This window comes from Tupaia chinensis, unplaced genomic scaffold, assembly GCF_000334495.1.
Source record: "Tupaia chinensis unplaced genomic scaffold, TupChi_1.0 Scaffold000007_1, whole genome shotgun sequence".
NCBI lineage: Eukaryota > Metazoa > Chordata > Mammalia > Scandentia > Tupaiidae > Tupaia > Tupaia belangeri.
In genome coordinates, this window is record NW_006159436.1 from 269,114 (window position 1) to 281,425 (window position 12,312).

The following is a 12,312-nucleotide window of genomic DNA, read 5'->3' on the forward strand; positions in this document are numbered from 1 at the left end:
ATTTTAATGGCCGAAAAAAGTAAGGCTTGAGACTCCAAACTTTCGTTATACCTGTCCCAGGTCCACGATATTGATGTTTTTTTTACAAGATGTGATACCTGCAATGGGCCAGCAGGTGGCATGGTAGTTAAGGCAAAGGATCCCACGTGGCCAACTCCGTGGTGTGAGTCCAGGACCTGGCAACTTGAGAAACACACCAGGCTCATGTGCGTGTCTGCCCCAATCCCAACAGAAGAATGGAGGAAAAGGGACTGCAGTCCAGCCATTCTCCCACTCCCCAGGGGGTGTTTTCTCACTTTCCCTCTCTCTTTGGCTCTCTCTCCAGTGAGCACACATGCCCTATGGCAAAAATCTAAAAGAACAGACATGAAACCCACAAGATGGAAATTGACTACCTAAGGTCCCATCAGTCAGGAAAGCCCATGAGACATCCTGAAGCCCTCTTAAAGCAGTCACTGAGTTAATCATGGACCTGAGACTCTACCCTTCATTTTGCACTTAAAAATGCATGTGCAAAGGACCAGCAGGTGGCAGAGTGGTTAAGGTGTTGGGCTCCTATATGGCCTACTGCAGTTTGAGTCCTGGACCCAGAGGCTTGAAACTCAAGCTAGGCTTGTGTGCATGTGTGTCCAAACCCCAAGAGGAGAATGGGTGGAGAAGGGACTGTGGCGTGACCACTCTCCCTGGAGGGTGATCTCTCACTTTCTCTGTTTCCAGTTGAGTGCACCTGCCCTATAGCAGACAAACAAGCATGTGTGGAACATCTCCAGGAGACCAGGCTTGCCCAGCAGTAGCTCCCCGCTCCCCTCTGCTCTGCAGTGGAGACAAGCCTGTCTTTCCTCCATTACCCTGTGTCTACAGTTTGGTATGTGACGCTTGGGTGGGGGAACTTGGTTTGAGTTTAGTTTAGAACACTTGTGTGGAAAATGCTGGGTCGATCAAGTTGGACATAACTTCACTATTAACATTTTAAGAGCTATGTGGGGCCACCAGATGGCACAGTGATTAAGGCGCTGGATCCCAATCCCACATGGCCGACTGTGTGGTTTGAGTCCCAGATCCAGGAGCCTGAAAAACATGCTGGGCATGTGAGCGTGCGTGCCCAGTATCCAGAAAGGAAAATGGAAAAAAAAAGAGATTACGTGTGGCCATCCCTGGGGAAAGGGGAGGCGGTGGTTGCTCACTTTCCCCCTCACTGTCTCTCTTTAGAGAGCACATAAGCCCTATGACAAAAATCTTAAAACAGAGAGAGCGCGAGAGAGAGCGAGAGCGTGAGAGCTGTATGCCTGGCACTCCATGTAATGTTAAGAGAGAACACCAAACAGTGGATCCAAAATAAAACCAACCCCACCCCCTCACGTTATACCTACGCCAGCACACTCACTCTTCCCACCAGGAAGCAAATCTACTATGGGGAGGTATTCAAAAAGTTCATGGAAAATGCATTATTATAAGAAAAACGATGCATGGATTTCAAAAATTTTTTTCCCACCAAATAGGTATTCAAAAAGTTCATGGAAAATGCATTAGTATGAGAAAAATGATGCATGGATTTCAAATATTTTTTTTCCCACCAAATTAAACTTATACTTTAATTTCATTTTTCCATGGGCCTTCTGAACTCCCCTCATATACATATTAAGATTATAGGGACTTGGGGCCAGCAGGTGGAGTAGTGGTTGGGATGCTGGATCCCCAAATGGTCAACTGTGGTTTGAGTCCTGGACCTGGTGGCTTGAAACTCATGCCAGGCGTGTGTGTAAGCATGCTCAAGAGCCCGACTGGAGAACAGAGGAGAGGGGACTGTGGCATGGCCATCCCCCTGGAGGGTGACTTCTCAATTTCTGTCTCTCTCTTTTTTTTTTTTTTTGAGAAGATTTCGCTATAGGGTGCGTGCGCTCGCCAGACAGAGAGAGACATAGAGACAGAAAGCGAGAAATTACCTCCCAGAGGGGATGGCCATGCCGCAATCCCTTCTCCTCCATTCTCCTCTCAGGACCTTGGGCACGCACGCACACGCACTCGGCGTGAGTTTTAAGCCACTGGGTCTGGGACATGAACTGCGGTTGACTACGTGGGAGTCCAGCGACATAGCCATTACGCTAACTGCTGGTTCCCATTTCTGTCTCTCTCTTGTGTCTCCAGCAAGCGCACGTGCCCTACAGCAAAAATCTCTCATAAAACAAAACAAAACAAAAGATTACAGAGACTTCATCTATTGAAATGGAATGGAACAAACAGCCTAGTAATACTGTAAGGGAGGAACTTCAAAAGTTTGCATTTTCCAGAAGTCTTTTAAAGACCTATTGTAGAGAACTCTACCCACCCCAACCTTCGTACGCAGTGGCTGACTTAACTGCTACTGCACAGGAAGAGTGGACTGAGTGCCCAGCTGTCTGCACTATAGATTTTATTTCTGAGGTCCTAGCAAAGTTCAGGACCTAACAACGGTTTTCCATTTCTGAAATACAGGCCCATCTCTACTGCACCGTTAAGAGGAAGTAGGGATGTTCCAGGCTAACTACACCTCTCTTCACCTTAGACGTCTAGGGTACAACTCTCCTCTTCGTGTCTAACCCTAAGAAACCCTGCAGGGTGATCGGCATGCAGAAGGCTGGGTGGCACGTCTCAGGCTACAGAATCACGTCCGGTGCTGACAATACACTTGCCACGAAGTCCTGAAGATCAGATGAACCTTGTCGTGCTACTTGATCTACTGTCTTCACAGACAGGCTCTCCGAGAATATATGACTACTTCACAGTTTCTAGCAACGTTAACTCTACCTAAATATTTCTGGAGAGTGAAGTGGATCGTTGGAATATTTTATGTTCTATATATTATGATCTGCTCCTAGGAATCTCTAGTACATGCATGCCTTTTGCAAGTATTTTCATATGGTTAAGTACCAACACTGAAGCCAAGTAATTTGTCCAGTCGCTGATGAACCAAAACTGGGGAGCCAGAGCCAGGCGGTGGTACAGTGATGATGCAACCAGACCCATAGGGGAAGGGTCCTCAGTTCGCATCCCTGAGCACAGTGCCCAGTCACACACGTACCAGGGATCTGGGCTGGCTGGGAAGGAGGGGGTGTCATTGTATGAAGACCCTGCTGGGGCTGCCCCCATCTCTCTCATGTAAGAGATAAGTAAATACTTAAACAACAAAATCAGGAGGCAGGAAATGATTTAAGATTCTTAATCCATGTTGCTGCTGAACTATTTTGGCAGGTACTTTTATTTTGAAAATAACAACAAAGATGCAGAAGGGAAAGAAAAGAAATCTCCAGCTGACTGCCACTTCTAGAGCCAAAAGAACTACTACAGATAATAACAGCAAAGAGGGTTTAAAAAGCAGAGAGAAAAACCAAAATACTGTAAAGGTAGAGGAAGAGGGTTTGCTATAATTTTTAAATCCCCCAGGGTTTGGAAATATAATGAAAAGCTTAGAAAAACCTTAACTTTTAGTTTTATTCTTTTTTATTTATTTATTTATTTTTTAAGTTTTATTCTTTAAAAGTGTGGCCTGTAGGAGTCAGCAGGTGGTGTGATGGTTAAGGCGCTGGATCCCCACATGGCCAACTGTGGTTCACGTCCCGTACCTGGCCGCTTGCTTTCTCACTTTCCCTCTCTCTGGTGAGTGCACATATCTTGAAGCACGTTAAAAAGTAATAATGATGAATAAAATTGAAAAATGTTTTTTTTTTTTTTTGAGAGGTTTTCGCTATAGGGCACGTGCACTCGCCAGACAGAAAGCGAGAAATCACCCACCGGGGGATGGCCACGCCTCAATCCCTTCTCCTCCATTCTCCTTTCAGGATCTTGGACACGCACACACACACGCCCAGCATGAGTTAAAGTCACCGGGTCTGGGACTCGAACCATGGTCGACCACATGGGAGTCCAGCAACTTAGTCATTAAGTTAATTGCTGGTTCCTAGAAAATGTATTCTTGAGCCAGAAGGTGGTGTGGTGGTTAAAGCACTGGACTCTTATACAGTTGACCACAGTTCAAGTCTCGGACCTGGCAGTTTGCTTTCTTTCTTTCCCTTTCTCTGTCTCTCGTGGTCTAATTAAAAATAACAACAAATAAAATTAAATAAATAAAATGTAAAAAAAAAAAAAAAGAAAGAAACTATAATCCTAAAGGGAGCAGACTCAGAGGGCAATTAAAGAACATTTTCTCCTAGCCCCAGTTAACAAGAACTTTGGCCAAGCACACTCTGCAGTTGCTGACTTCCAACTTGACTTCTGAACAGAGGGCAAGAAATAAACTAACGATGCAGATTCTCAGAAACAAAACCCGGCCCTGCGCACAGCTACGGGCAACCCACAAACGCATCAATTTTCTAGGGTTTGCAATTCAGTGTGGTCCCTGGACGAGCAGCATCTACAAGAGATGTTTGCAAGAAATGCACAATCTTAGGCCCTTCCCTCATGCTACTCAGCATAATCTGCCTTTTTTTTTTTTTTTTAAAGGTTTTTGCTGCATTTTAACATGCTTCCCAGGTGACTCAAAGGTACACTGAAGCCTGACAAGCCCTGTTCCAGGGCACCATCGTGGCTATAATTAGATGAGGATGATTATCTGGAGGCACTGTTTTTCTATATAAAAAGAACCATTGGGACCAGCAGTTAGCATAATGGCTATGTCACTGGACTCCCACGTAGTCGACCGCGGTTTCAGTCCCGGACCCGGTGGTTTAAACTCACGCCGGGCGCGTGTGCGTGCGTGCCCAAGATCCCAAGAGGAGAATGGAGGAGAAAGGATTGCAGCGTGGCCATCCATGGCCATCCTCTCTGAGGGGTGATTTCCCACTTTCTGTCTCTCTGTCTCTCTCTGTCCTTCTGATGAGCACACACGCCCTATACCAAAAACCTCTTCAAAAATAAATAAATAAATAAATAAATAAATAAATAAATAAAAAAGAACCATTAAGGATTCATATGAAGACTTTAAATAAAACTAATTTCAAAATTTGCAGTTTTAAGAAATTACACAAATGGCATCATTCTTAAAGCAGTTTAGCTAATGGAAGTACCACTTAAAGCTACAAAGAGAACACTTAATAAATGCCTATAATCAATCAGATGCTTACAGGTGTATGACACTTTGCGTTAGAAAACTTGACACCTGGGGCTGGCAGGTGGCGTGGTGGTTAAGGCACTGGACTCCCACATGGCTGACTATGGTTCAGGTCCTGGACCTGGCAGCTTTGCTTTCTCACTTTCCCCCCCTTTCTCTCTCTGCCTCACTGTGGTCAAAGAAAAAAAATATAATGATGATGAATAAAATCAGACTATGCTAATAAAAAGAAAAAAGAAAACTCGACACTTTGCTTTTTATCTTTTAAGAAGCTCCCAGGGGAAGTACCCATGGTGACACATGCTTAGGGTGAATTCTGCTTCAGAACTTTAGATTCTGAGGAGATACCAGTGAAGAACTGCTGATAGTTGTTAAAAAGCCTGTTCTTTCCTAATCTAAACGACTTACTATATCATCAGTTCCTTACTGTATTACAATATGCTTCCTGAATAAAATGATTTCTTTCCATCGCACTCTCTCTACCCCTGGAAAAGAGGGCTGGGAATCTGGTGCCTCATAATGAAAAGGAAGATTATGAGTGACACAAGTTGGGGTGTGTACTTAAGAACAGCCCGGCTGCATCTGCAGTGGTTGAGGCAGCTGGATCCCATATGGCCAACAGTGCAATTCAAGTCCCAGGCCCTGCCACTTGAGAAATATAGCGGGTGTTATGTGCCTGTATGCCCAAAATCTCAGGGGAGTGAGATGAAGAAGGGATTGCTGTGCGACCATTCCCTATGAGGGAACGCTTTCTCTTCTCTCCACACGCCCTTCTAGCCAGAAAAAAAAAAAAAACAAAAAACCTAAAAAAATGGTACCGGCCATGTTTTGATTCTGTGTATTTTTCTAACAATCCTAGATAAGGTTGACTCCAAATTAATACACACATTCAAGAAAGTACACATGGCTGGGAATAGCAGTTAGTGTAATGGCTATGTCACTGGACTCCCACGTAGTCGACCGTGGTTCAAGTCCCTGACCTGGTGGCTTAAACTGATGGATTCTGAGAGGAGAATGGAGGATAAGGGATTACAGCATGGCCATCCCCCTGGGGACACCTTCTGTCTCTCTTTATGTCTTTCTGGCAAGCACATATGCCCTATCAAAAAAACCTGCCCCCCTTCCAAAAGAGTACATGTGGCCATATAAATGTTCAATAAATGTAAAATTTCTAATTCTCATGCTAACTTTCCTTTTATAATTTCAAAGTGATTTTCCAAACGAACAAACAAAAAATCCAAACAATTTAGTTTAAACTAATTAATTGTTGCCCCCTAACAATACAAGGTTGGGGCCAGCAGGTGGCATTGTGGTTAAGGGGCTGGACTCTCACATGGCTGACCACGATTTGAGTTCCAGACGTGGTAGCTTGAAATTCACACTGGGTGCATGTATGTGTATGCCCCAAATCCTGAAAAGTGAATGGAAGAGAAGGGACTGCGGTATGGTCATCCCCCCAGGGGGGGATTTCTCACTTTCTTCTGTCTGTCTGGCGAGCACATGGACCCTATAGCAAAAATCTCTCCAAAAGGAAAAAAAAAAAAAAGAAAGAATATAACAAGATTAAGCCATCAGGACACAATGGACAAATTACTACAGCAAAAACAGATGAAATACAATAGGGGAGTGAACTGAAATAACTTCTCAATTTTAGTAACCGTGGAAAAGTCTGTTCTGAGCTTTCCACCTGCTGTCACTGCCCTGAGGCTGTCACCTGCTGATTATCTACAGAGAAAAGGTACTCCTGTACTGCTCGCCTACCTACGAAGGCTCGGGAGGTAAGACAGAGGACACGGATGCAGTGGGGCGCCTCCGAGGGAAGCCAGCACCCTGAGGTCTGAAGCAGCATGGGCGATCATTTCACAATTGTCCTATCACATCATGGACAGGACAAAAAAAGGCTCAGGACGGGCCCCATCCAACTATTTACCACCACCCCCCACAGCAGAGGAAGCCAGACTCACGTGAGGGGAATAGCGTTTGTTTTTGATTGTCTTCTGCTTTTCAGGGCCCGCAGTCTATCACCTTGTGTCACGCCATTGACTTCGTCGTCATCACTGTACTGCATAAGTAAAAGAACACCAAGCTAACGATCTGAGTTGCACTTGGTAATGCAGTAACGCACAGCAGCTACTTATCCACGAACGCGTGCCCTTCGAGTCTCTGCTGGACTCCCAAAGATTTTCCTCCTTCCAAAATCAACCTAGAGGGCCCAGCAGCTGGCATGGTGGTTAAAGTGCTGGACTCCCACATAGCCGACCATGGTTCGAGTCCCGGACCTGGTGGCTTGCTTTCTCACTTTCTCTCTTGAGTGCAAATTAAAGAATAATAATAATAAAGAAAATCAAACAAATAATTATCTTTTTAAAAATACACAGAATAACAAAATAAAATCAGCTAGAGGTCACGTTTTAAGATGACCAAAGTTGATTTTCATAGACACAGAGCCCAACCACACTTCCATTAGAAGACATAATATTGGCAGTGACAGCGAAGAGGCATATTTCAGGTTCTCGATTTTGAAAACAGTCTTTCTGAAATTTCACAATCAACCGCCACCATTTAATTAATCACCACTACTCCCTAAACCCTTGTTTCTTTAGCGAGTTTTGCAGTGGAGAATTACTGGTTCGCTAGACCAGCTATCATGAGATGGGAAAAGGTGGTGGAAGACAGGAGGGTAACTATTAGCTCATGGGGAAAGTCATGACGTAATTTTCTATGCAAAAATGCATCATGACTTTCCTGATGACCCAACAGATCGGCTAAAGTGCTAACTGCACACACCGTTTCCACCTGACCCTAGTGAGGGGAAAAAATATCTGTTCTATGAACATTCACTCTTAACCATCTTCAGGCCCTAGAGAGGGTTATAAATACAAAAACCGTATGACGATAAACCCTCAAAATGTGCTTTATTATTTTTACCTATGATGTTCTCCATGCCCTTAAAGGTTCCCAACAGCATTTAAAGCATTGACAACAGCGCGACGGGGACGGTTCGATTACCGGTTCAGGTTCTGGCTTGTCTGGATTCTTGACTCCATTTATTGAAATGTCATCGACACCCAAGAGGAGTTTGGAGAAGGCTGCTCTGTGTTGTCCACTCTCCTGTACCCTTAACTTCTGACGAAAATAGTCACCTTCCAGCCAGAGGCTTGCTTGTTTCCTAGAGCATTTAAATAACATCAAAATACAGCTTTCCAGAAAGACAGAGCAACAACTTGCTCTTAGCAAACTGTTACAGGAGACAAAGGAGAATGCCACTTCCTCCTGTTTCCAGGCCCACGCATTCCCTGACGAATTAGAATTATAAAAGCTTTCTGTCTACTCACATCACCAGAAACTGCTGCTGAGGCCCAATCACGGAGCCTGGTCTACAGATGCGGACCCACGCGATGGTCTCGGCCGCTGACATCCTGTAGTGCTTCATGATGTAGCAGGCGATCAGCGTGCCCGTCCGCCCAAGGCCAGCTGGGAAGACAAACGAGCCTGTGAAACCAAGTCTTGTGTCCTCAGGGTTTTGTGTAAACGTTTATTTATTTACTTACTTATCTACCTATTTAGTAGTCATGATTTTCAAGTCACCGGGGTTTGAGTCCCAAACCACAGTCAGTCATGTGGGAATCCAGTACTCCAATCGCCACGCCACCTGCTGGCCCCACAGGTAGACTTTCTAAATAAGGCTTATTAGTCTGTTTTCCTCAACGATGGTTCTCAAGTTTTACACGATGGAATCATCTGGAAAGTTGAGGCTACAGGTGGCCTGGCTTCACCCTCAGAATTTGATTTCTTTTTGGAGAGGTTTTTGCTATAGGGCGCGTGCACTCTCCAGAAAGACAGAGAGAGAAAGCAAGAAATCACCTCCAGGGGGTGGGGGTAGGGTGGGGATGGCCATGCCGCAATACCTTCTCCTCCATTCTCCTCTTGGGATCTTGGGCACGCACGTACACGTGCAGGAGTGAGTTTAAGCCACCGGGTCTGGGACTCGAACCATGGTAGACTACATGGGAGTCCAGCCACATAGCCATTATGCTAACTGCTGGTCCCCATCCTCAGAATTTGGATTTCACTGGTATACAACGCAGCCTGGACATAGAGATTTCAAAAATTGTTCAGATACTTCTACGGGTGGCCAAGACTGGGAAGCACTTTCTGAGCGCCTAAGTGCAATGTTCCCGGCACCAAGCATTTCCTACCCTCCTTGTATGTTCATTTTTACGTAAGAATTTTTTTCAATTCTTTTGATGCTGTCCCCCTTTCCTTCTACCTAAGCTTCTTTTTAAAAAATTAATTTATTTGGCACCAGAAGATGGTATAATGGTTACATCGCTGGACTCCAACCTAGTTGACTATAGAGTTCAAGTCCTAGACCTGGTGGCTTGCTTTCTCACTTTCCCTCTCTCTCTCTTTCTCTGTCTCTTTCTGATCAAATTGGAAAATAATAATAATAATAAATAAAGTTAAATAAAATAATTCTTTAAAAATATGGCTGAAAACATTAAAAAAAATGTTGGGCAGAATTCACCAGTGATGCCTTGAGATCAGGAGGTTTTGGATTATAGAATCAACTACTCAATTACTGAGTTGAGAGTACATTAAATTATGGGGCCAGCAGGTGGCATAGTGGTGATGGTGCTGGACTCTGACATAGACACCTGTGGTTCAAGTCTCTGACCCAGCTTGAAAATCACGCTGGGCACATATGTGTGCATGCCTAAAATCCTGAGAAGATAAGGGAGAAGGTCTCAACACGGCCATCCTTCCTAGGGGGTGATTGCTCATTTTCTCTCTCTGTCTCCTCTCCCATGAGTACTCAAACTGTGGTCAACTACATGGGAGTCAAGTCATGTAACCATTATGCCATTGCTAGTCCGTTTTTTGTTCTCTCTAAGGTTTTTGCACTCTCCAGAGACAGAGAAAGTGAGAAATCATCCCCCTGGGGGGGGCGTGGCTCCATAATTCCTTCTCCATTCTCCTCCCAGGGTTTTGGACATGGACACACACGTGCTCGACCTGAGTCCTAAGCCAGCGGATCCAGGATTCAAACCACATCTGACCATTGGGACCTAACCATTGGGGAGTCCAGTGCCCGAATCACCATGCGAGCTGCTGGCCCCAGTATTTTACTACCTGGAAGTGTCTTTAACTTCTCCCATTAAGGTATATACCGTAGAGGGTGTGTGCTCAGCGAAGAGACAGTGAGAGGGAAAGTGAGAAACCAAACCCCGGGAGTGGCCACGGTCCCTTTCCTCCAATCTCCTGTGATTTGGGGCATGCACACACACAAACACCCAGTGGGATTTTCAAGCCGCGAGGTCCAGGACTCAAACTGTGGTCAGCTATGTGTGAGTCCAGCATCGTAACCACCACACCGCCTGCTGGCTCCACTTCTCCCTTATTTTTGATGATATTGATTTGATGATTTTACTAGATATTGATTTTTTTGGCTGACAGGTTTTTTCCGCCTTTGGCACTTTGATTTTATCAACCCACTGTCTTCTAGCCTCTGAGGGTTCTCCTCGTAAAGGTCACTTGCACATGATAAATCCCCTTTCTCCTGCCTCTGTCATGACATGTGTCTTCATGTGGGTCTGAGTTTATCTTATTTGGAATTTGTTGAGCTTCTTAAATGCTTATCATCCAATCTGGAAAAGTTTTAGGCAAATCATCTCTCTGCTACCTTCACTATTCTGTAACTATCACAATCAGTTTTTAAAATTTCTATTATAACCCAGAGCTCCCTCAAGTTTTGTTCATTTGTCTTCCATCTTTTCTTTTTTTCCTATTCCTCAGATGGCATTTTTTTTTAAGAGACTTTGGCTCTCGGGCACGTACGCTTGCTGGGGAGACAGAGACAGACAGAGAGAGATAAAGTGAGAAACCACCCTCCAGGGAGGGATGGCCCTGCTGCAATCCCAACTCCAGTCTCCTCTTGGAATTTTGGGCACACATGCACACACGCCAGCATGAATTTCAAGCTGCCAAGTCCAGGACTTGAGTAGCAGTCAACTGTATGAGTTCAGTGTCTTAACTACTATGCCACCTGCTGGCCCCTAGACACTCTTTTCATTAAAGAGAGTTTTGTTTTTGTTTTTTTTTTTGCTATAGAGTGTGTGCACTCACCAGAGAGACAGAGAGATAGAAAGCAAGAAATCACCCCTCAAGGGAGATGGCCATGTTGCTATCCCTTCTCCATTCTCCTCTCGGGATCTTGCGCGCATGTGCACGCGCGCGCGCGTGCACACACACACACACACACGCCCAGTGTGAGTTTCCAGCTACCAGGTCCAGGACTTGAGCCATAGTTGACTATGTGGGAGTCCAATGACATAACCATTATGCCATCTGCTAGTCCCCCAAAGACAGCACTTTTTAAATGACCCTATCTTCATACTACCTAATCCCTTCTTTTGCCTGCTTGAATCTGCTTTTGAATCTCTCTAGAACAATTTTCAGTCAGTTACTATATATTTCATTCATGAGTCCTGGACCCAGCAGCTTTTAAAACATGCTGGGTGGGAACCAGCAGTTAGCGTAATGGCTATGTCGCTGGACTCCCATGTAGTTGACCGCGGTTCGCGTCCCAGACCCGGTGGCTTAAAACTCATGCAAGGCACGCGTGCGTGGCGTGCCCAAGATCCCGAGAGGAGAATGGAGGAGAAGGGATTGCGGCGTGACCATCCCCCCTGGGGGGTGATTTCTCGCTTTCTGTCTCTCTCCATCTGTCTGGCATGTGCCCTATAGCAAAAACCTCTCAAAAAAAAAAACAAAAAAAACAACCAAAAAAACATGCTGGGCATGTGTGCACATGTGCCAAAAATCCTGAGAGGAGAATGGAGGAGAAGGAACTGCAGTGTGATCATCCTCCCAGGCTGTGCTTTTTTACTCTCTCTCTCTCTCTCCAGGAAGCACACACATTCTATAGAAAAATTTTTTTTTTTAAGTTTTAAAGTCTTTGTCAAGCAAGTCCACATCTGGTCTTTCTTAGGGACAGTTCCTGTTGATTCATTTTTCCTTTTGAAGAGGCTACACCTTGTATATACCTTTTGATTTTTCACAGAAAACTGAAAATCTCAACGTCACAATTATAGCTGTATTTGTAACTACAAACACAGCTGAAAGTCTGGACATGAGAACCATCCTCTTCCCAAGGGTCTGTAGTTTTTCTTTCCAATGTAGGAATTTTCTTAATAAAAATACATTCTCTACTTCTTAATCAACAAAAG

The 12,312-nt window shown here is 44.8% G+C and overlaps 1 protein-coding gene across 8 annotated transcripts in view; it reads right to left on the reverse strand.

Annotated features, from left to right (window-relative positions):
• Positions 1-12,312, reverse strand: part of CDC14B (cell division cycle 14B) — a gene marked incomplete at its 5' end in the record, with an annotated part of 89,983 nt that overhangs the window by 35,655 nt on the left and 42,016 nt on the right. For all 8 annotated transcript variants that reach the window (XM_014592028.2, XM_027775961.1, XM_027775867.1 and 5 more), the window contains 3 exon segments: positions 7,048-7,145; positions 8,093-8,252; positions 8,419-8,557. In XM_014592028.2, coding sequence (XP_014447514.1) covers positions 7,048-7,145; positions 8,093-8,252; positions 8,419-8,557 — 397 coding nt within the window.